The 23,972-nt window shown below is 36.1% G+C and overlaps 2 protein-coding genes across 4 annotated transcripts in view; both read left to right on the top strand.

Annotated features, from left to right (window-relative positions):
• The window catches only part of LOC127448150 (sentrin-specific protease 6-like), a 29,469-nt gene extending 19,909 nt beyond the window's left edge, over positions 1-9,560 (top strand). For 2 of the 3 annotated variants that reach the window (XM_051710471.1, XM_051710473.1), the window contains 10 exons: positions 1,211-1,347; positions 1,706-1,822; positions 2,883-3,002; positions 3,140-3,232; positions 3,614-3,789; positions 3,890-3,930; positions 4,078-4,121; positions 4,655-4,723; positions 4,915-5,065; positions 5,148-9,528. In XM_051710471.1, the coding sequence (XP_051566431.1) occupies positions 1,211-1,347; positions 1,706-1,822; positions 2,883-3,002; positions 3,140-3,232; positions 3,614-3,789; positions 3,890-3,930; positions 4,078-4,121; positions 4,655-4,723; positions 4,915-5,065; positions 5,148-5,327 (1,128 nt within the window). In that variant the 3' untranslated portion in view covers positions 5,328-9,528. Of the gene's footprint in view, positions 1-1,210; positions 1,348-1,705; positions 1,823-2,882; positions 3,003-3,139; positions 3,233-3,613; positions 3,790-3,889; positions 3,931-4,077; positions 4,122-4,654; positions 4,724-4,914; positions 5,066-5,147 lie in introns of all 3 variants that reach the window. The other variant, XM_051710472.1, reaches the window with a different exon arrangement.
• A 2,672-nt stretch (positions 9,561-12,232) lies between these two features.
• On the top strand, positions 12,233-23,697 carry LOC127448011 (interphotoreceptor matrix proteoglycan 2-like). The gene is made up of 7 exons (XM_051710288.1): positions 12,233-12,369; positions 12,466-12,684; positions 22,808-22,974; positions 23,129-23,154; positions 23,298-23,324; positions 23,498-23,538; positions 23,624-23,697. Exons 1-7 carry the CDS (start codon positions 12,291-12,293, stop codon positions 23,695-23,697), a joined length of 633 nt encoding a protein of 210 aa, XP_051566248.1. The 5' UTR covers positions 12,233-12,290.
• Positions 23,698-23,972: the final 275 nt, after the last annotated feature.

Below are 23,972 nucleotides of genomic sequence, written 5' to 3'. Positions count from 1 at the left end.
TACTGGTAATTGTAATTTAGTTTTACATGACCAATTTAACACTCTCTGATGCTGTTACCAAACCTGAAAGTGTCATAAAAACACCCGTTTCAGCACAGCACTGCTCTCAGCAGAGTTTTAAAAAATGTGAACAAACTAGACGTGGCAAGCACCAGAGTGTAGGGGAAGAGGAGAGAGAACACACCAAATGTCTTTTTCATTTAGTCAGATTTATTTCAATTTAAGTTAAGAGTATCTAAGTTTCTGACAAATGCACACTGTAATTCACAATTACATGCAACAAAATGCACAAAATATATTATATACTGTTTTGTAAGCTCAAAATAAAATAAAAAAATACACAAAGGTCATTTTATATCTGTGATGTCCAGTAAATGCACTTATAAATGATGAGCCGTTTGTATTTGTACTATTACAATGCATGTAAATGCACTTTTTTAATAATTTTAAAGACTGTTTGCATCAACCTTGATTCACAAATATGTTGTTTGATCAGTTAACACACTCACAGTAAGGATGGGGATGGTGTTTGCGATGCTGTGACTACTGTTCCGCGTCAGACTTCGTCTGTTTCAAACGAGTCCTAGTCCACCTCTCCATAAATTGATAAACTCTCCTGCTAAAACTGCTTGTTGCACACAAGCATTTCAAAATATGTTAGTTTTTGATGAATACTGTAGCATGTCGCTTTGTCAGCTTAACAGCGGAAAACATGCAGCTCTCTTGTACCTTTGGACCATGCAACTTCTTATTCGTGACCAACACCTCTGACTTGCTGAGAAAGCACCTGTTTCATGAATACATTTGAGAGAAACCATTGTATGTAACATGATTGTGTTCAAATCTAGTTTAAATCTTGTTCCCCCCTCCCCCCACACATTTTATACATATATTTATATTGATATAACTTTGCAAGCAAATCTAGTGTAAATCTATAACATATGTCACATCCACATGACATTTTCGCTGATTTCAAACAAGGAAAAATAAATAGCCAAAAAACTTAGATTACCACTTTTCTTTTGAAATTAAAATTAATGCTTGCTTTCATTGTGTTACATAATCTGCAACACCCTCAGATCTGTTAACACCTAAAAAAACATATTTTAGTGTTTCATGACCCTTTAAGACTTTCAAATGTGAAAAAGAGCAAGAACAATCCTGTTTTCCATGATATGGCAGTTATAGAATTGTATGTTTGTCTCTACAGTCTCAGGAGTCTGATATTCAGCTGAAGTCGGTCTACACGCTGTGCCACAGAAGAGCTCAGGGATCAAACAGTATTTTCATGGCACCCGCACCCGGGCCAGAATGGACACCGTATCGTCACTGCGGTCCCACACGCAGGTACACAAGGTCAAAACTGAACTCCGTTGTGTTCGCCCAACTGTGACCGCATAAGTTAAATTCTAAATGTGGCAAACAGTCTTCAGTTATTCTAATGAATGATAATGATTTGCAAAATAATGGTTTATTGTGAGTTTTAGTATTAATAAATGTAATTATTTATTAAACAATCTTGTTTTTGTTTTTTGCTATAAGCTTTTTGAGGCCGTGCGTTAGTGATTTTACCACAGTTAAGGGGTTTTTATACCTTCCACGTTTTGTAAAATCTCTAATGCACAGCCTCAAAGGGCTTATTGCTTAACCTCAGCATTCTCTGTACTTCAGTCTTAATTAACCATCATTCAACTGTATATTTTAGGCTTATTCAATTCCCGCCTCCGCCCTCGAAAGGAGCCATCACCATTACGACGGAGGACCTGGAGTGTTTAGACAGCGGCGAGTTCCTTAATGATGTCATCATTGACTTCTACCTCAAGTAAGACTAATCACTCATTGCTCAGGGACTCATTATATCATTGGATGGAGTTGAATTAGATCCAGCTCCTCATTCTAAGTTAATTGATAAGAGGTGAGATTAAAAACAGACTTTTGGCTATTGGCTTGAAGTCTGGTTCATTTAGAGCTATTTCTGAAAGTGAGCTACTCACTTAAGAAAAGGTCATATGAGTGACGTAATATGCCTTCGCTTTTTTACATAATGTTTAGGGGCCATTAAATCTGAAATCAGATATAACCTTGAATGCAGAATATACAGGTATCCTTTCTTTTGAATGTATTCCAAAGATTCAAAGCAACTAACATCGCAATATTTGGGGAATCTAGTTACTAGTTCTTCTTGGAAGCGCTCATTTTAGTGGCATGTGGACTGGTAAAAACCTATGCACCCTGACTCCTGGAAATTGCTTAAAGCCAGCCAATCAGATTGAAGGTTGCAGTTTTGAGAAAAATATTGCCAGTGTTTTGGGCAAAATGCGTAAAAATGCCCATATGTTTTCCATCCATGGTCCATTAGACTAGGTTTGCCTTTAATAAGGACTATATATCAAATTCTAGTCGATCGTTCTACAGTATTAATGCTGTGTTCGATTCAAACTTGATTGTGCGATATTACTGCTTGATTATTTTAGACCTCTGACCATGTAGCGTTCTTTTGTCTGGTGCTTGAACGATGACATAAAGAAACAAAATGATAGCAGTTGTTTTGCAGGACATTAAACAACAAAGTATATCATTTACCATGCTTTACTGACCTGTCTCTGCTAAACTTTGACTCATTGATGTATTTTATTTGCTTAAAAGTGAATGTTTATAATTTACTTTCTGCATCCTGGTGAAACTGGAGTTGTAGATTTCTGCACAAGTTGGATGTCCAACATCAAGTGGCATTCTTTTGCACTTTTTCAAGTAGGAAGTTGAAAATTCCAATTTTCCGAGTTGAATGGAACATTTACAGTTAAGTACTGTCAAGGTATTTGATATTCCTTACACGTTTGAATTGTATGTGTTTCCTACTGTTTTGTATGTGTGTATTTTAGGTATCTTTTGGTGCAGAAGGCCCCACAGGCATCAGTAGCCAGATCACATGTTTTTAGCAGCTTTTTCTATAAACAGCTCACACGCAGAGACAACGCTAACGAGGACAGCACAAGCACACCGTGAGTATGTTTTTGCATGTATTTATGTTTGTGTACAGTTCCGGAATTCCCTTTGATAATTCTTATTATTGCAGATATTCAAAGGCGAGAGTGTCTTGTTTAATTTTACAACTTTATGATTGGATATGTACTTTCAGAGCTCAGGTCAGAAGGCATCAGCGAGTAAGGACATGGACCCGTCATGTTGACATCTTTGACAAAGACTTCCTTTTTGTGCCTGTCAATCAAGAGTGAGTCTTGTCTGTATGAATATATATGTACACATCCACTGGCCCCAAAAAGTATTAGGACACTTTAGCTACACTTTAAAATCATCATTTATTATCCTTATTTTGCAGATGCCACTTGATTTGGTGCTTAGTTTCTAATGACATTCATGCATTTTTAAGTCTGGCTTAGTGTCCAAATATTGTACTGTGCCACTTTAATTATTTTTTGAAGTTCTGTGAAATATGTGTGCCTTCCTTTTAAGTCATTCAATTTTGCAGGATGGAATGAATTCTGTTTGTGTGTTCATATGGACATATCTATTGTTTATTCGTTCCCTTTTTATTGACACATTATTGCTATATATAAGTGTGTTGTTATATCATGCCTGTTTATTGTTTCAGAGCTCACTGGTATCTCGTGGTGATCTGTTTCCCCGGGTTGGAAGAGCCCCAGTATGTGACGAGGGAAGGCAGGGGATCGGTGCTGGGTGATGGGTTGGAAGATTTGGGTGAATCACAGTCTGAGGGTGAGATCCAGGGAGACAACAAATCCAACAGCGATGAGGACAAAGATCCAGGTTAATTGTGATTCTTTATTATGTAGTGTTTTTTTAACAATATTTTATGTACTAGATATCTTACTACTTTAAGCTGGAACACTCCTTTTTCTTAATCTAGATGACAGCTGCATAAAGCCAAGTACATCTCCTGATCCTCCGGTTAGTCACCATAAACATTATTAACTGGCAGGACTTGCCAGTCTGAAATATTGGATTTGATTCCGTTTGATTGGATTTCATTTTATTTGATATAATTTGGACAGACACAGTAACAGCAGAGCCTTGTGCCTCTTTTTCTCTCTGTAGAACTGTACAGAAAATACCTGTAAGAGACACATTGTCTGTATAAGGTATGTGTGTTTCTAATTGCTTTAAATCGATCTCTATTGAAGAGAGAATTTCTTTGCGGAAAAGATAATGGTTAAGGTTTTCAAATAAAAGCTGCTCTGAAATACTTCTTGTTTGGTTTTGTTTTATTGTAAACTTTGACAAGTACAGTATGGTATTACGATAAGAAATTGCAGTACTACATAATAGATATTTGGGATTGTTTATTTTACTTTTGATGTATTTGCTTCATTGCCTTTTATTGTAAATATTTTTATTTAATTGGTTGTTTTATAATGCAGTGATGGAGTCTTGCAAATAAAAGCATTTCGCTGCTTATTATGCCACATGAGCATGTGACAAATAAATGATAGGGTGAAGGAAGGTGGTGCGATTGGGAAATGCTTTACGAGCGGAGTTCGTACCTGGAAGTGCCACACTGCACCTTTACTACCTGCCAGACCACATCTCCGACTAGACTAACATTTGTACTATTTACTGCTGAGTTTAAATGCTGAGAATTGAGGATTTATTTTTTTTACTCTATTTTTTCCAGACCATGTATTCTCATCATGGACTCCCTGAAGTTGTCGGTTCATGAGCGCATCTTCAAACTCTTGCGCGAGTGAGTGTTTACACTCTGACAGCAGTCAAACTATGTCATGTTTATGTTGTGTTCTCAGGCATACATATTATATCAGTATTTTACACCAGTGAAATAAGGTCTATTTGGTTCTGATTTCAGCCCTTAATAATTAGTGTTATAATGTGTCAGTTGAATATTTGTAATGACATTAATTATGTGTTCTTTTTAAGATACCTGCAGATGGAGTGGGAGGTGAAGAGAGGTGGTTATCGTGACTTTAGTGTTGACCACATGGTTGGTTCACACTGTAAAGTCCCTCTACAGGACAACAGCAGTGACTGTGGCCTTTACCTGCTTCAGTATGCGGAAAGCTTTTTACAGGTAGGCCTAAACCCATTAGTTAAGCCAGCTTTTCAAATATACAATGTGTGTTACTGCCTGCTTTGACCGCAATGCCTTTCAGGATCCTGTGGTACACTTTGACTTGCCTTTGAGATTGGAGCGCTGGTTTCCACGGCAACAGGTGCGAGGGAAACGGGAGGAGATTCGAGATCTCATACTACACCTGTACCGATTTCAGCAAGGCTCTTTTGGAAATGAAGCTCTAGAAAATAGATCGGATGATGGAAATATCATTCAGTAGTTTCGCTTTTAGGTGCACAAGATTGTTTTATGCTAGATGTATTTATATTTTAAGTGTTTTTGAACCTTTTATATAATGTTATGCTTTTGTATACATTGTTGGAAACATTTTAGACATTAATAAATGTCAAATGCCAAATGAGGATAAATTGCGTTTTGTCCTTTTTAAAGGAATAGTTTACCCAGAAATTAAAATTCTCTCATCATTTACTCAAACTTGTACGACGTTCTTCTGTGGAACACAAACTTATTTATTTAGAAGAGTGTATGAGGTGTTTTTGTTCATACAATGCAAAGTCAACTTGGTCCAAAACTTTCAAGCTTCAAAAAGGATATAAAAGCAGTATAAAAGTATCAACTTTAGCTGTATGAATTTTAACGTTTCAATATTTGTGTCTTTATTCAGGTAAAGCCTAAATTATACTTCGGTCAGATGCGAATGCTAGGTGTATGCGCACAGGACGCGTGATTTCATCAGCAGAGTGCTCGAGCACTGAACGAGTGTGCGTGAGGAATTATTTGCATTAATTGGTGGCTCCACAAGATGGCGATACTCACATTTTAGCTGTTGCTGTCACAAAGAATCGCTAGAAGAAAATGTAGGTGGAAACAACAACAGTGGATGTGATCAAAATCCGGCCATGTTAGCAGCCCAGACTTTCTATGATGGGTTCATATAATGAGGAATCAAATCAGAATTTGTGTGATGTCTGTTCAGATGTATTCATTTTAACACTTGAACACATAACCGTTCACGTTTACACATCTATGACGCACAATATTCTGTATTCAAAAATTTGACCCACCCAGAAGTAGGAAAGATACTTTTTCCTAACACCAGATGAACTTACAAGAAGAGTAAAATGTAGGACAGTCTGGCAGACCTTGTTATATTCCTGTGTGTGTGTAGCACCTGCCACTCTGTATATCCTAAAGAATCCCAACATTAGAAACTAGCTACTGTTTTCTAATTTTATTTTTAAACAAGGTTGCTGTAATATGGAGCAACTAAAACTATATTGGACCTGACGACAGCAAACCAGCAGCCCGTGTGTAAGAGCAGTAAAAAGCCTTTAAACACAGGGTCAAGGATATATTGAGATCCCCATAGAGTAGGCTGTCACACACTGTGTGAGCGTCCAAGTTCATGCAGTTGTGTTTTTTCACCACGTGTTTGTACTCTTTACAGTGGCTTTGGATCGTAATAAATAAAATGTAAGAGAAGACCTGAGCGAGGAGCACATGATTAGATAAGCAGTCCAGTGTCGCATGAGTTGTTGTTCTGATTGGTCAACTCAGTCGGAGTGGTCAAGGAGACCTGTTAAAGGGCACTTTTGTATACGGATGTACTGTATGGTTTAACACTAATCAGACAATTAGATTGAGATTAGAAAGATTTACAGACCACCAACCCTCTTCTAGTAATCCGAGCAGTCCATTCTGTGTACAGTGTTTGTCTCTGTGTTTGTTTATTTGTAAAGATGGACAATCTAGCATCAAGTCAGCAAACACAGATTTAGACTTTTGCAGAGTGTCTGCTGGTTTGTCAAGATAATTAATTATAAGAGTAGTAAATAATGTCTAAGCTATCTGAATGTTTCAATCAGTGTCTTTTCATACTGCTTATGTATTAGCTACTTGCCCTTTGAAATCATGAGGTGTCATTGCCTATCTTTGGAATGGAATACTGGGCTGCTGTTTACTGCATACTGCACAAATTACGCTGTAGATTGACTATGAGGAATGGTATGCATAATGCTAAAAATTTAAACAGTATGCTACATTATTGTTGCATGTTTGATTTAGTAAGCGGCACTGAGTTATCATTAGGCTTGGGAATCAAGAACCATTTAAAATATATATATACTATAATGAATTTCTTGACGGTTCTGTTAATGGCCCTTGGACATTATACAAACAGCATAATACAAAGAATATAAAAATAGATCATTTCTATTGCATTTACCGCACTGTTTGCAAGCAACAACAAACATATAAAGCGACCAGTATAGTCACATAAATTCATAAACAAATTACTCTGAGCTGGTTCTTTTTAATGAATCCATCAAATAGGCTCATGGTCTATCCATTTGAATCAGTCTAACCACTCACTCACTGAATCTGTCAATCCAAGTTTGTGTAAAATGACTTTCAGAAGTCCAAGCAAATAATAAATCAAGAGAGAGATGTTAAAAATCATGGCTGATAGTGTTTCTGGTTCATTTGGCACACCTGAAATGGTAGATCAATTGAAGCGTGTTCATTTGTGAATGATTGGACACTGAATTCTCTATGCTGTATGATGCATGTTTTGCAGAGATATTAAGAGTAGTATGTTATTATGCTATTCTAAGCATAACCTTAATGTTGTATGTGTGTTTGTATATTGATGCATATTTTCAGTCCTTTTTTGTCATATTACTTAATGGGAAGACATGTCAGTGGTGCCTTATATTTGTGTAGATAATCATATGCACACACATATGATATTTTAAAGGGAATGTCATAGGTAAAGGTACACCTAAGTTGATCATTCCCTTTCTTATAATCTCTCTCAGCTCATCAGACACAACTTCCAAAAGGCTTACAGGTGGTGATCTATTTCTAAGAACACACTCACTAACCACCTGGACAGTAATTGTATTGTGGCTGATAAATCAGTGGGTGAGCACTGGGGGGTTCTTTAAAGTGCCAAATCCTGTCTTAACCTTTGTGCATGTCACGCACTGCCACATCTCCTCAAAAGACCCATTTCTGCAACAAAACCACATTTAGAATTTTATTTCCAAAAATGGCCCTGGATATTTGACACCATATAGACATGCCCCTACCTGTCAGTGAAATAAGTTTCCTGAGAAATGACATCTCTCTCTGTGACTGCTCTAGCCTTTGTAAACAGCAAAAAAGAACATAGGTGGGCAGTTGTGGATTAGCTAATGAAAACACTAGGAGGAACCTCTCTGCCTGTCAATCATTTAGCTGACAGGTCTTGTGTGGGCAGGATTTTGAAGAAGGTGAGTGTTTGAAAGGATTCCCATCCAAATGCATCAATTAAAAATTCACCCTTCACAGAATACAATAAAAACAATCGCCAAACAGCTGTTCACTTCACACTTAAATGTTCTAAACCAACCCAGTCTCATGACAATTCTTGCATATTTTACGAGTTGGCTATTTCGTATGATTTCGTACGAGTTTGTTTGTATAAATTTGTGCGATTTCATCAGATGCAAATGCCTGGATGTCAAATGCAGAAGTAAGCGTGAGTTTCGCTCACGAGGTGTTAAGGACATACTTATTAATATTATGCCCTTACCCAAACCACTTATCTAAACCTAACCGATCAGTAGAGTGTGTAAACATGATAGGAAGCTGTTGTGTGTGACAGAAGCAAGTAATTGTCACGTATTAGATGGATGGCATCATTAGCTGTAGTGAAAGTCGTACGAATTCATAAGAGTGCAGTCGTACGATATCATACGAATCAGCCAAATTTAGAAAAGTCGTATGAATTCTTACGATTTCGCAGTGAGAATGTGTAGTCTAAACAATCAAACATTACTGCAGTTCATGGGAAATCAACTGCCAACTAACACCACAATAATTCTATTATTGTTTAGCTCAAAATAGTTTTAGATAAAGGACAACACGTCACACTGCTGGACACTGTGCCTGACATGCCATGTCAACTGCCCTTCCACTAACCACTATACGCAATACACACTTGCATAATGTTCATTACTAAAAAGAAGAAACAAAATTGGAAAAAAAAGAAAGAAAAGCATCTGGGTTATATTGAGACACTTACAAGGGTATATATTGTATATAAAAGGAGGAATGATTCAAAATAAATTTTTATGATAATCAAAATTATGCCACCAAAGCTGTTCATTGTGCTTAACTTATATTGAACCCAGAATTTTCCTTTAAGAATTAATATCGTGTAAAATATTTTGTTTTCTCAAGGCAGTATGATTAAAGACAATTTATAGATCAGTGTAGATTATTTGCTGTTTCACTTTTGATATATAAGCACATTTTTGTATTTGTTTATTGCCTTTTTATTTATTACAATATTGCCATTTTTACAATACCGTTTATTGCCTTTTTTATTTATTGCTATATTGCATTATTTACAATCACATTTTTGTTTTTGAAAGAAATTGATGTGTCTGTTCACCAAGGATGCATTAAATTTATCAGAAATACTAATAACAATTATATAAATGTTGTATGCTATATATGTTTGAAATAAGGGTTTATGGTATTATTTATTTATTAATTTTTACACATGATGACATCCCCATTGTCAGCAGTCATTACTCAAGTCTACTATGAATATACTGTGTAACCTAATCCTAGTATAAGAAATCATTCTAATGTGCTAATTTGGTACTCAATAAACTTTTCTTATTATTAGAACAGTTAAAAATGGTTATTCTACTTAATGAAGTGTGGAACTCACAATAAAGTGTCTTTTTCCATTTCTCTCTCTCTCTCTCTGAAATGTATTCCATTACAGAATACAGTAACGTATTCTAAATACTTTGGATTACTTCTTCAGCACTGGTAGATTTTTTCACTTGTTTTGACTATAAAAACTCTGCCAGTACGGTAAGACAAAATACATGTTAAAAATACATTCTCTGAAAAACCTAAATATCTTATGCAGTGTTGTTTCTAAAACAAGATAAATCAAATTGATCTTGTTTTAAAGATTTTTAGATATTTTTTCAGGAAAACAAAACAAAAATTATTATCAAGAATACGATTTTTGCCCTAATATCAAAGGTCTTACTAGAAAAAAAGAAATTATGATCCAACGTGAATTTTCTTGATAACAAAATATGATCGTGCCTGGTAATGTGCATGTAAAATGCCTAGAAATAGCATTTAAACTTAGCGTAAAGCTGACAATTTACACAAGGTTTATTTATATTTCTTGTGCTCCAAACTTACTTCAAACTTACTTCTCTGTCTGCTCGTATGAATGTAACACATCATAAGAAAGTGTTTCACCGCTGTTGAAATGCACTTTGGATCTCATCATTTATATGTATACATTTTTCCATCTGAAAGGACTAAATACTAAATGAAACAAATGACAATAAAATGCAAAGTAATCTCTTCAGTAATCAAATACTTTTTGAATGTAACTGTATTCTAAATACCAATTATTTAAATTGTAACTGTAGTGGAATACAGTTACTTATATTTTGTAATTTAAATACGTAACCCCATTACATGTATTCCGTTACTCCCCAACACTGTGTATAAATATATATACACTACCGGTCAAAAGTTTTGAAACACTCATTCTTTATTATAATTTTTTTCTTCACATTTTAGAACAATAGTAAAGTCATCAAAACTATGGAATAACATAAATGGAACTATGGGAATTCTGTTGTGACTAAACAAAATCCAGAATAAATCAAAACTGTGTTATATTTTAGCATCTTCAAAGCAGTCACCCTTTGCCTAGAATTTACAGTCATGTACTCTTGACATTTTCTCAACCAGCTTCTTGAGTTATCACCCTGGGATGCTTTTTAAACAGTATTGAAGGAGTTCCCATCTATGTTGGGCACTTTGTGGCTGCTTTTCTTTATTATTTGGTCCAAGTCATCAATTTCAAAAACTTTTTTATTTTATTTTTTATTAAATATTAGTTTTATAATGAAATAAATGAATATGGTGGCACAATTATATTTTTGTCTACAAAACTAATTTCAAACATTTAAGCATACGCCTTCAGATCAAAAGATTTTTAAGATCATGAGAAACATTTCAAGCAAGTGTTTCAAAACTTTTGACTGGTGATGTATATATATATATATATAATTTTATTATTATTTTTTTGAGAAAGGACAAATAAATAAAACTGGATCAAACCAGGATAAAGAGGCAAGTAGATGGCCCAGATTCTACATTTATGCATTTAGCAGATGCTTTTATCCAAAGCAACTTATAGTGCATTCAATGTATACAAAAAAAAAAAAAAAGGAAAAATCTGATTTATGACAGGAAAAAGACAAGTTCATCATAGTCTCTAGTTTGAGAAACAGACCCCTCACAGATCCTAAACTAGTAACTTCAATGAACAGTACATGGCAAACACTTGCATTGCTGCAAGTAGAGAATTGTTGGATAAACAGAGTTTGAAGAATACAACAGTTATTTAAAAAGTCATTTGTTATTATTGCATGTAATTCATCTTTTGTGAACAGAAGCATCAATTTCTTTCAAAAACAAAAATGTCATGGTATTTGAAAACGTTTAAAATTTATTGTATGTCTTTTTGAGGTTTTATTCTGTTTCAAAAGATACAATAGTTATTTATAAATTGTGTAATAATATCTCAGTTCTGAGACTTCAGCATCTTTATTCCAGTTTATTTACAGGTGTGGTCTTCAAGGGTCAAACCATTAACCTTACAGGTGTTCAACTGAGAACTGATTACATAAACACCACCTTAGTATGCCTAGAATTTAGAGCTGCCTAGATCTGTGGTGGTTGTTGTCTTATTTTGGCTTCTGAGTATCATGCAAAATATCTTGTCCCCTTTTTGTCTCTTTCACTACCTAAACCGTGTTCCCTGCACATACTTGGTTAAATGCTCTTGGTTAACTCCAGTTCCTCCAGTTACTTCTTGATGAGCTGCTCTACAGGATTACTAAACAAGATTAGTGAAAAAAAGAAAAAGCCCTTTCCATCTGTCTACCAGCCAGAGGAGCCTGAATGCCACCATTACACACCTGTACTTGTCTTTCAGGATTTGGCTGGAAAGCACTTTATCAACTACAATAATACAATATCATAATTATCACTGGATAGTGTGTAAAAGGTATGCACAGGTGTGTGAAGGTTTGGAATCTATCCATGCCACGTCATCCGAAGTGAAGCAGCAGCTGCGCTTTGCAACATTTAGATTTTCAAGCCACAGGAAGCAACGAAATTCGCAATGTGGCAACCCATATGGACGTACACCCTTTGTTGTATAGGCTGCATTTTAATAATTGGCCAGCTGGATATTAGTGCAGGTATGAATCTTTGTGCAAATGTGTATTAGTTGGGAATTTGGGTAGCAGATGATGGTTTCATCAAGTAATGCATAATTGTGTGTGTTGGTGTTTCAGAGGAAGTTGACTGGATTTCCATGCTTAGACATTCAGATAAGCACTCCCAAACTGATGATGTTTCATGGCTGTTTCAAATGCTTGTGGAGAAGCCTGGAGACCGAGGGCTCTTGCCAAGGAAGAAACGTGATGTTCTTTTGTCCAGTGGAGTACGCCTGTGCAGTCAGGATACAGTGCAGAAAGCCATCACTAACCACCTACAATACTTCCAGCTCAGAGGTGAGAGACTGTAAACAGCAAAATCTGTGAACTCAAAATAAAACTATCAGAGTTAATTTCAACACTTTGAAAGTGTCTCATGGGGTCTGTAGAGTTATTTTAACACTTTTTAAAGTGTTGGCACATTGACACTGTAATGGAGTTAATATTGACTCTTTGCATAGTAGAAATTTAACACTACTCAACACTGGTGTTGGTTGTTAGAAATTAACTCACTCAGAGTTTAAATTTGTTAACTCATTATAGATTATATGGTCTAAATTTGGTATTACACAAAAATGACATATTCATTTGGATAAAACATGTTTATTAATTTTTTTCAAACATGTTTACCACATTTAATGTCTAAACGTTCTGTGTAGCAATATGTAAACAATATGGCATTATGCATGCTCAGTTATCAGTCTCATTAGAATATGTTTTATCAAAGGGTTTAAAATAGGCTGTTCAGTGCATGTAACAAAAGTTGCCATTACGCACCTGTAGAATATGCATTGAAGTGTCTATCAAAGTAAAGTAGCCTATACTTTACCTAAACTTTTAACAATAGTACTATATTGTTAAACAATGGGATGTTCATGGGATGTTCAGGAGAGTTCCATGGGCCGAATGTCAATTCAGTACCATCATTTCTAGCCCAATTGGTAGTTGAAACAACACACATTTCCTTACCATCGAAATTACAGTTTACACAATTGAGTTTACAAACTCAATTGTTTTACAGTCCTTTTGAAAATAATAATAATAATAATAATAATAATAATAATAATAATTAGTAGAAGGCACCTGTAAGGTTTCAACAGAAATTGTACAGTCTGTTCAATCACTTAAAACTTCCTCCTTATTTTCTCTTTGTGTGATGACATCTTAGCTAATGTTCACATGTTCATCCATGGAGCGTCTATGCACAGTGTTGAGGTGCTTCCTGAAGTCATTGTTCGAATGAAAGGAAATGAGACATCCTGCTTTACAAAACTGCAAAGTGCTACCTTGTAGGATATACTGAAGATGTAGTGAGCTTTGAACATCTCATCAAAAGTTGCCACTGATGTCTGAGCCTTGCATGGGACCGCCTTTTGTCTGAGGATGGTGTGACTGGCTCCTTTCCTGTGGTCAATGAGCAAATTTAGTTAAAGTAGTGTTTTCTCAAGCAGTTTGACATAACTTTAAAAAAATATTATTTTCATAACTATTCAAAATGCCACACAATCTATGCTGTTTTCATAAAAAAAACAAAAAACAAAAAAAAAAAAAAACAATAACTAATAAATTCCTAAAGTGATTTATTTTAATCAGACAAGCTAAACTCATGTTTACAAAAACTAAAGTTTACTCACCTTAAATTACCTTTACACGGTTGGTTGTTTGCAGCTTGATCCAAACTAATCTTGGCTGTTTTCTTCTGTTTTCTTAAAGTTCGAGGGAAGACAATTCTGCTAAAAGAAAATTGATGACATTTCACTTCACATCAAAATCAAATCAAATCACTTTTATTCACATCCCATCTTAGAGGCAAACTGAATAAATTAGCCAAATAAAAGTTAAATGCAAGACTAAAAGGATTTCTGAAATCAAATTTTAAAACTAACCAAAGTGTGTTCTCAGGTTGAGGTTGAAGTTGTAGGGATTTACTGGTTGTTTAGATCAGTATTACTATCAGAAATAATTAATAATTATTTATTTAGTTATTAATTAATATTTAAATTAATTAATTGAATCTAACTCATTAAAACCTCATATGGGGCTCCAGTAAATGTAGTGTGCTACGTTTAGGAGCAAGTTTGGTTATTAGCAATCATTAATAATTATCAAAGATAATTATTAATTATTAAAATCAGTAGAACATTGATGAGAATCAATTTTAGCTTTTTTAAATCCTTTAAATCAACAATTATCAAAGATAATCGTTAATTGTTAACATCGATGAAACATTAATTAAAATTAACACTAGCTTATTGATCATTCAAATTCAATCATCAAAGATAATTATCAATTATCAAAAATCAATAGAATATTAATAAGGATTAACATTGACGGGGCACCACCCTGAAATCAGGGACTAATAACCAGATAGTAAAACAGTCTCAATATTAGATTGTTTTCTTAGGAAAATCGACATCCGAAGAATATCGATTTTCCGGAAAAAACAATGAATGAAGGTTTGAATCCGAGTACTGACATCCCATCAGCATGACACAGGTGTATGCAAAACAAACCAAAACACTTCTCTTTGTAATATAACAAAGTTTATTTATGCAGTAATATCAATTAATAATTAATCAAATGCAGTCAATAAACTTCCGACTTACAACTACAAACTAAACAGTGATATGATTAGATATGGAAATAAAATAATCCTATAACACACAAGGTGTGTGTGTGTGTGTGTGTGGGTGTGTGGTTAGTACGAGAGAGAGAGAGAGATGACGGCCCTAAAGCTGATTTCGCGATCGTGGGAGAGAAAACAGCTGTCAGTTTATCACTCAGAGACGCGGTGGAGGCTCATAAAAGTCCCGTGTTATTTGACTCTTTAATGGATGAACTCAGTTGCTGTCTCACCCGCGATGGCGAAATTGCACAACAATCCAATTTGGTTGGACCACAATACAGCAAAACAAACTTGTGATAATTAATACCCTGAGTATTAATAATGAGCGGACATGGCGGTCCATAAACTGTACAAGCAAAACCTTGAAACACAAGAATAACACACTATAATATTCTATCTCTGCCCAGACGTAACCTCTTACTTGAATCGCATGAGGACACAGGTAGAATGTGTTTTCCTCCGTCCTTTAACTCTGACCCGGTTCCTTGAGGCTCGGGTGATGACGGGAGGCCGTTTCCTCGCTCTGTCGGCGGGCGGTACGGCTGTTGATTCTCGGCGGGCTGGCGGAGAACTCAGAAATGTCAACTTGATTGAAGATGGAAGCGAAATCTTTAATCTCTTCACTTCTGTAGGCAAACGGATGAAGATGCGAATTGCTCGGCGGTCTCCTTCGGATCCGTTAGAGTGTTCGGTTGAACACAGAGTAATCTCAACTCGTCCAGCGAGATGGAGATTGTATGGCTACAGTTTCAAGTCGGACATTACTTCCTTGTGCCACGAGGTTGCACGTAAGAGCAGCGTTGAACTGCGTCCACACACTGCAAGCAAAGTCACTGGAAGCAAATCCCGGAAGCATTTCAGAGGTATTTCAACTCCTGATGATGTCATGTTTGAGGGACGTTCTGTTGTGTGCCTCATTCAATAGGAGTTGAGAGTTCGATCCTTTAGTGAGCAAGGCTTCATGGATTTGTAGTCTGTTTTGGACTCCCTTTGCAATTTTTATCAGTAAGATTTACGACTTGGAAGGTGGGGGCTTGAGTTAGGTTTTTACGACTGTATTAGGCCTGCCTTTGTCTTCTATCTGAATACATGAGGCCCAAAAAAGTGCTGTCAGCAGCTCCTCAAAATACATATTCGGGTGGTGAGTCCTGTGGTCTGCAATGGGCTTGAACTGGGACATTGGGCTTGAAATGTGAGGCCACTTCACCCAAAAAATTTTATATCTCCAAACAAAAGTCCTGGTCAAACATTAAAAAAAACACAAATAATTGTCACATATTTCAATCCACATGTTGCTTTAGCAAGGTTAACTTTAGATAGAATTTTGAAAGGTCAAGAAGCTAGTGATTTTCTCACCAATCCAGGAACATCTAGGAAAGAAAAGAAGGCATCCTGTTCATGAACCATCTTTCATCTAGAATTAAAAATGGCTCTCATTATTCATTTGACAACAGTGTCATCAGTTGAGAGAATCATTAATAAAAACGCCTGTCAGTATATTTTACCTTAAAGTTGATGACCAGTTAAAAGAGATTTTCACCTGCTTTTTGAGATGAATCCAAATGAATAGAATGATGTGCCACATCGAACTGTCTTGATCCTTAATGAACAAAGACTAGAGTCATAGTAGTATTCCTGTATAACAGAGACATTAAACATACACTGAACCCAAGTTAATTACAATAAATATATATGTATTTATACACACATTTTGCAAAACCTGGAAAAACCTCATCCCCCCCAAAAAGAATGAGACATATAAATAAAATAAGTAGATATCAAAGAGAAAACAGAAATAAATGAAATTCTCTGAAATTCTAATGCATTCCATCAGCATTACTGCACTACACTTGTTTAGAGAATGGATCATGAAGATGGAAAGAGTCACGATTTCCAGTGCATAACTGGTCCACATGATGGTTGAGTCCACCCTACAAAAGTAGATTACAAACTATTGTTGGTACATCACAAGTTTTAGGTGTTCATTTGAAATAATTGTTAAGAACAGATTTTTAAGAACGTGGCAATCATTTCTTACCCATGTGATTCAGTCGTCTTTGTTACTGTTAGCATTCTAGTTTTGTCAAAATTCATGAAGATTTCTTCATCCTTTGGATTAGCCTTCAAAACAGTATCAACCATCTGCTAGAATGACATGATACAGTATTATGGTATGGTAACATAAAATGAATGTTTGGCATTCTGAGCAAGACATTTTTCAATAGATTTTCTACTGCAGTGTTGTGATATAAGAAAGCTTCTTATAGAAGAAAGACTTCTTATTAAGAAATACATCTTAATCCTAGCTCTTATATCAAGCATGACAGTATAGTAAATGATCTACTCATATCAGCTCTAATAGAATTCCTTGAAAAATTTGCCAACATCATATCTCTAGACTAGAGCAGATACCACGTTTCTTGCACTGAATAAACTAAATAAAATTACAAACAAATAATAGATTTAGGTATCACTGGAATTTACCAAAGCGTTCAGTTATAGTCAGAAATTTTAGCTTGTCGAGTTTGTTTGTACAGCAAGGCCAAACTCAAATCTCACCTGTCAGATCTATATGCTGTCAAATAAACAAATTATGTAACATTATACTAAATTCTAAGACTAAAATAAAACAATACTACTTCAACTTAAAACCTAGTAATGACTTAAAATGCTTTAAATTGATGTTCACTTACCTCTCACAGCGAGATTAGAAGTTCCGATGGCTTGAACTCTGCTTCTGAATGTGGTGCGGTGGAAGGGGGGAGGGGCTCATTAATTAACACTTTAAGAGTTAACAGTTTCATATCAACACTGTAGGTTTAACACTACATTTGGACACCAACTCTTTATTTAAAGAGAGTGAAATACAATTGTTTTAACTCAACCTTGTGTTAGATTAACAACAATTTGAGTTCAATTAACTCCGAAATCCTAAACTTTTCATTAACTCCACAATTTTAACTCCGGTAAATTTGCAGTGTAACAATAATATGACATTTGTTACAATGTTATGACATTGTTATAAAGTAAAATCATCATTAATGTGTTTCTGTTCATATAATGTGTTTTTATTGTTGTTATATTATGTACAAGTATTATTTGTTATGGTTTTTATATGGAGTGATGTGGCGCATATGGTGTGTTGCTCTTTCTAAAGTTGGTTTGTATTGATTTGTATCGGCTTTTTAACCATGAGTGTTTTTACAGTTTATTATTATCAAAGCAATTGAAAGTAGTTTGTGATTTACTATATTATATGAGATGCTTTAGTAGATTATGTAAGACACAAATAAAGTGCTTAATCAAAGCCAAAAAGTGGATCTAGCTGTGTAGGTGATGCAGTGCTGTCAGAAACAGTGTTCTGGCAGCTTTTAGGAATGAGCCTAAGTGAGTGCTTCTGTCAAGAGATAACTGATGCCTGAACAAGAAGCGGAAATGGGTGAAGAAAGATTTTTTAGGATTTTATTAATAGGAATAATGAAAAGGATTGAAAGTGTGGATTTTCCTTTTATGGAGTATATACAACAAGACAAATGGGCTCAGTTAAGGCAAGTTTGTCATCTTGAATAACTCTTACTGTACAGTATAGGCACTAATATAATATATTAATATAGTATTCTGTGTCTAAAACAGGAACTGAATTTGTGAAGAAAGATTTTGCATGTGCTATCCCTTTTTTGGAACAAAATTATTACAATAGCCGCTTTTCCATCATCAGGCTCAACTTTCTTTTTTTTTTTTGCGGAACATTGCTGTTCTGTGACAATCCGGGCTCGTTGGCACAGTTATGGTTTCTTTTTCCACTGTGGGTGGTGAAATCAGGATTAAAATGGACTGACTGGGCAAGTGACCAGTCATGGGTCGCCATGTCACAGGTGTGCACCAGGAAGGTTCTTTGTCCTGAGGGCAGTTAGCTAATTCCGGGCTGAGAATGTTTTTTTGAACCATACCAAACGGAGCTATAGTGGAAATGCAACTGGTACCATTACTTACCATACTCAGAACCGTTCGCCGAATGGTGGAAAAACACTTAAATGAATATTCCAGATTCAATACAAGTTAAGCTCAGTTGACAGCATTTGTGGCATAATGTTGATTGCCACAAAAATGTATTTAGACTCTTCCATCCTTTTCTTTAAGAGAAAAAGCAAAATTATAGGTAACAGTGAGGCACTTACAATGAAAGTGAATGTGGACAATTTTTGGTGGGTTTAAAGGTAGATTTTATAAAAGTACACAAAAACATGTCTGGACTAACTTGGTAAAATAAAGATTTAATAATAAATGTACCAGATGATAATTATCTGTATTGATTAGAAATTTTATCATTTTATAATGTGAAAGAATGATACAGATAGAAAATAGCAAAAACCAGACCGGTACTCCAGTGAGCATAAGTGAATGAGCCTTTCTCTGGGATTAGAGCAAGTACTGTAGGGTGATGTGCGAGCAGAGGAGGAAAAAAAAAAAAAAAAGAGTATACTGAATGGTTTCGAAGTCCTGAAGACTTTTGGAATTAATCATTTGATATGATATTAGAAGAACATGTTAGGTAGGGTAAACTTATTTGGAGTATGCTAAGGTCATGAGTGGATTTGGCTTTCTTTCTTGCTACTGCCAATAATCTGGTTCTATTTTTGTGGATGAATTGAGGAGGGCAGCAAGATGATCTTCAGTTAAGTGTGGAGTTTAGGGAAGATGTAAATATATGCTGTTCTATTATAGTGAGAGCTGACTGGTTGAAATGAGGTAAAGACTAAACTAAGTGAGGTTAATAGGGGTCTTTTTTCATTAAAATGACAGTGGATACATCAGAAGAAAGACAGATGGTAAAAAGGAGATAGACTGTGAAAATCTTATTATATAGAGTTCAGATAAGTTAGAGTTGAGAAAAGAAATTGATGAGAAATGTTTGAGTGTTTCATTTTTAAATCTCTGACATTTCAGCAATCTCTGATTGCAGACTTTGGCATTTTAAAAAATATGGGATTGAGACATTAAAAAGAACCTGTTGGTAATTGTTTTGAAGAATAGCTGCAGCGCAGCTTTTAGTAACCACAACACATTGCCAATCTTGTACCGGGAGGTATTGGGAGCAAAGTTGGTTGGAGTCAACACAAAATCCTCCAAGACCCAGACTAGACCCCTCAAGGCCCAGATCTAGACCTGTCAATCCAGGAACCAGGCTGTCCATTTTATTGAACTAAAATGCAGCATTCATTTCAAACACTTAGCCACTTCATGCAGTGGCTAAGTAGTCATCCTGAATCCTTATGAATTCTCTGTACTGAAGATACCTTGTCAACCTGTGTTTGAGGTAATTATCACTTTAGCATGATGGAAAAGGTTGTGGTGTTGTCTGAGACCATAGATCCAGAACAAGACTTTAAGTTTTGAGATTTATACATCTAGACCAAGAGTAATAAGACCTATATTCAAACCATGGCCACATTTATCTGGACTTGAGAGATCTCAAGACCAAGACCACAAGATCAAGACACCAACTGTTGAGTGATATTGAAGGAAAGGAATAAACTGGAGGACTGGAAGGTTTTCATCTGCATGTTAAAATTACCAAACAGTGCTGGCAGTTCTCCATAGTTGACAGTTGAGTATTTATCAATGGGAACTCATAAGCATTTGTCTCACATTCATTAGTCAGTCAGATCCACTCAAAGGGTTTGTGTACACAAAAAACTGTAAGACAACCTTTCACAGCACACATGTGATTTCACCCTTAACAAATTAGAAGGCAGTATGGTGGGGTTAAAAGTCAGCTAACACATTGGATTGGAGCCAGTGAGGTCAGAGCTTTTACATCCATAACTGTTACTAAGGTGTGAGCCCAGGCAAGCCATCAGGCTTGTCTAAGCACCCTATTGTGACACTAATTGCTTATTGGTCAGCTCAGAACTGAACCATGTCATCTGGACAGACTAATTGCTCCTTGTGTCAAGAAAATCCACTCATAAGTCCAAACAACTGGCAAAGAGATCAAAATGTAACATTAACATTAAGTGACATTTAGTAATAATATGGTCTTAACAGGTTGCCCTGACTTTATACTGTAACAAAATACTGTGGTGTTTTCATGGTAGTAACATGGTAGTTTGTACATGGCAATACCATGTGTGTCAAAGCAGGAATTGCCCAAGAAGAAAAAACCCAGAAAACTTGCTTACATATACTTCAAATTGTAGAATTAAAACCAACTACACCTCTCTGGGACTTCACTCAGGGAAATAACCCAAAAAGTGCACACAGGTTCGTTACCAAAGAGGCAGAGATACGTGGGCACCAGTACAAAAATAGATTCTTTATTGAAATGAACAAAAACAATAAATTAAACCTGTGGTTGACTGGGTTGAACAGATGTTACTCGCCTATGGACCAGAGAAATTTTCACAATTTACTCCACACAAAACAAAACTTAAGAAAACAAACAAAAACAAAGGGACTTCACAGTTCTGAGGCTTACCGGTAGCGGGGTAGGCTAGCTAAGAGCTTATCTTATTTCAGCTGCTCCCATTAGGGGTCTCCACAGCGGACCATCCGTGATCCGCATATTTTACTTGGCACAGGTTTTACGCCAGATGACTTTCCTAACGGAACCCCCAGTGGCTGGTGGACTCTAGCTTATCTGATCCCCTAAAAAAAGCACCACCCACACATGATAAGAAATTGGATGCAAGCGGTAAAGCACGGCACTCAGTGAGAAAACACCACCACCAGGGGATAGAGACAGATAGCCTCCCTACCCCGGGGACCTTCAGCTCCTAAAAAGAAGGAAAACAAACAAAAAATTATCCAGTGGATATGCAACAAACCCCACTAATGTATATTATATATACACATGTGTCAGAACAAAGATTTAAGATGGTGTGAAAGCTATTCTGCAGAACATACATCGCAACATTGGCATCATACATCACAAAGAGAGAAACAAAAAAAGCATAAACAAAAACAGGAACAAAACAGCAGCCCCATCGCTCAAAACCCTGCAGCTTGGGAAGAGAGAACACCCTCAGACGTGTGAGTCAACCGGAGCTTGTTGCTGAAAACCATAATATATGGTTTCTCAAAGTGTAAACGACAGCAGCCTGTTGCCAGAATGTGGATGAGACGAACGAGCTGAAGACTCAGTAGTCAACACACAGCAAAGACAGACAGCAGTGGATCCAACACTAACCCAGCTTATGCAAAATGGGAGAGAGTGATGACCAAACAGGTGAGGTACTCACAATGATGCATACTCAGGTGATGCAGTCCAGCCCCAGAACAGGCAGCCACACGACTGTGACATACTCACAGGTGACATGTTTGAGCCTTATTATACACAAGAGCATTGGTGCTGATTGGTTGATCATAATAAGTCACATGATGGGTGTGACAAATCGCTTTTATAGGGAGGTGACAACCTATCCTAGTAATTTGATAAAACAACTAACTCCTGGTTTAGGCTAAGTGTTAGGCCAAATGTTTATTAGTTTAGTATTGTTAGCTGAATGTTTGTGGGTAGATGCAGCCTCCCGGCTGTAGGCCCAAGCTTCTGAGCTCATTAAAGTGACCACATCACCAGGATCTTGGCAGCACCAATCTTGCAAAACTACTTTGTAACAAGATTATACCAGCATCTGTATTAAAAAAGAAGGCAACTTTAGCTGCGCTAAGATTAAAGAGAGTAAATGGACATCATTGTGAGAACTTGCCTCTAATTAACTTCTCAGATTGCTGGTGATTATGTATGAACATGTATGTTTGGGTGCACTAATATAATGAGTTTATTTACGTCAGTGTGTCAGGAAACCATGTGGGAAGCCTTTCAAATCTTCTGGGACCGACTCCCTAATCAGAATGAGTACCAGAGCTGGATGAGCCCATGCCAGGCCGGGACAGTCACCATACAGGAGATTGGCTCTGCCTTCAGCCAATCAGAGGAACATTTAGCACTTGTCATCAAAGTACGTAGCACAAGACCTGTATTGTTAACATTGTGATAATTATGTTAGTTGATAATTAGATATGAAAGGAGTATTATGAGTCAGGATAGGTGCATATCGAGATGTCAGACTGACTGTGTTTTGAATTTGTCATCAATTTATTGTTCTGTTGTAGAGACTTGCTCAGTCTGGACTGAAAAGGTACAACAACTTTTCATAGTTATGTTTACACCCTTAATCCATCCTGTTACATATACCCCTTCTCTCCCAGACATCAATTCATTGTATTGGACAAGACTTTCCCCTGTCCTTTACCTTTTGTCTTTGTGTCTCTTTCTTTTTAGTCAGACACACATATCCTCAGAATGCAGGTATATACCCCTTATACCTTTTCTATGATTTCTCTTATAAATGGACTGTGTATCAGAGACATTGTGTGTATGAACCCTTATATTTTTTATTGAAGCTTTGACACCGACAGTACATTTTGAAGGCCTGCTTTTTGTTTCTAACTGTCTGTTTTTGTTGTTTGTTTTTTTTACAGCCCTGAGGATTCATCCCAAGAGCAAGACAGTGGACCACCAGGTATGTTTATCATAACTGTGTTGCTGAGCAAAAGAAAAAACTATGAATTACATTCTCATTACTGTTTAAAATGCCTTCTTAACAGAGAGAATGTTTCCGCTGTTCTTGGAAGGTTTGTTAACCAACCTGTCTCTGAAACCATTGAATGTCTACTATTGATGAAGGTTAGACTATAATGTAGAGTTAAACACTGCAAATGCTTGGAAGATTTTAGAAAGGCTGTAAAGGCTAGTGTGAATCAATTTGGATGTGTGTAATTCCAGTTTCAAAAAAATGGTGTAACTGGAAATGGCAATCAAGTATACTGAACAAGATACAATATCACGTGGTTGCACACAATAAACAAATAATTATCTTCCATACCTGTGGTAGGTGAAGGGTTTCCAGCAGAGGCCACTGAGGTGGTGACCGCACCGTTCCCAGATGAGTTCATC

This window comes from Myxocyprinus asiaticus, chromosome 11, assembly GCF_019703515.2.
Source record: "Myxocyprinus asiaticus isolate MX2 ecotype Aquarium Trade chromosome 11, UBuf_Myxa_2, whole genome shotgun sequence".
Taxonomy (NCBI): domain Eukaryota; kingdom Metazoa; phylum Chordata; class Actinopteri; order Cypriniformes; family Catostomidae; genus Myxocyprinus; species Myxocyprinus asiaticus.
Note: the sequence above shows the minus strand (reverse complement) of the source record. Positions and strands in the feature narration are given on the sequence as shown.

Excerpts from the sequence above, each read along its gene's own strand:
- LOC127448011 (XM_051710288.1), top strand. The coding sequence starts at position 12,291 with ATGTGGCAACCCATATGGACGTACACCCTTTGTTGTATAGGCTGCATT. Across the intron at positions 12,370-12,465 it reads CCAGCTGGATATTAGTGCAG|AGGAAGTTGACTGGATTTCC; the intron begins GTATGAATCTTT and ends TTGGTGTTTCAG. Across the intron at positions 23,539-23,623 it reads GCAAGACAGTGGACCACCAG|AGAGAATGTTTCCGCTGTTC; the intron begins GTATGTTTATCA and ends CCTTCTTAACAG.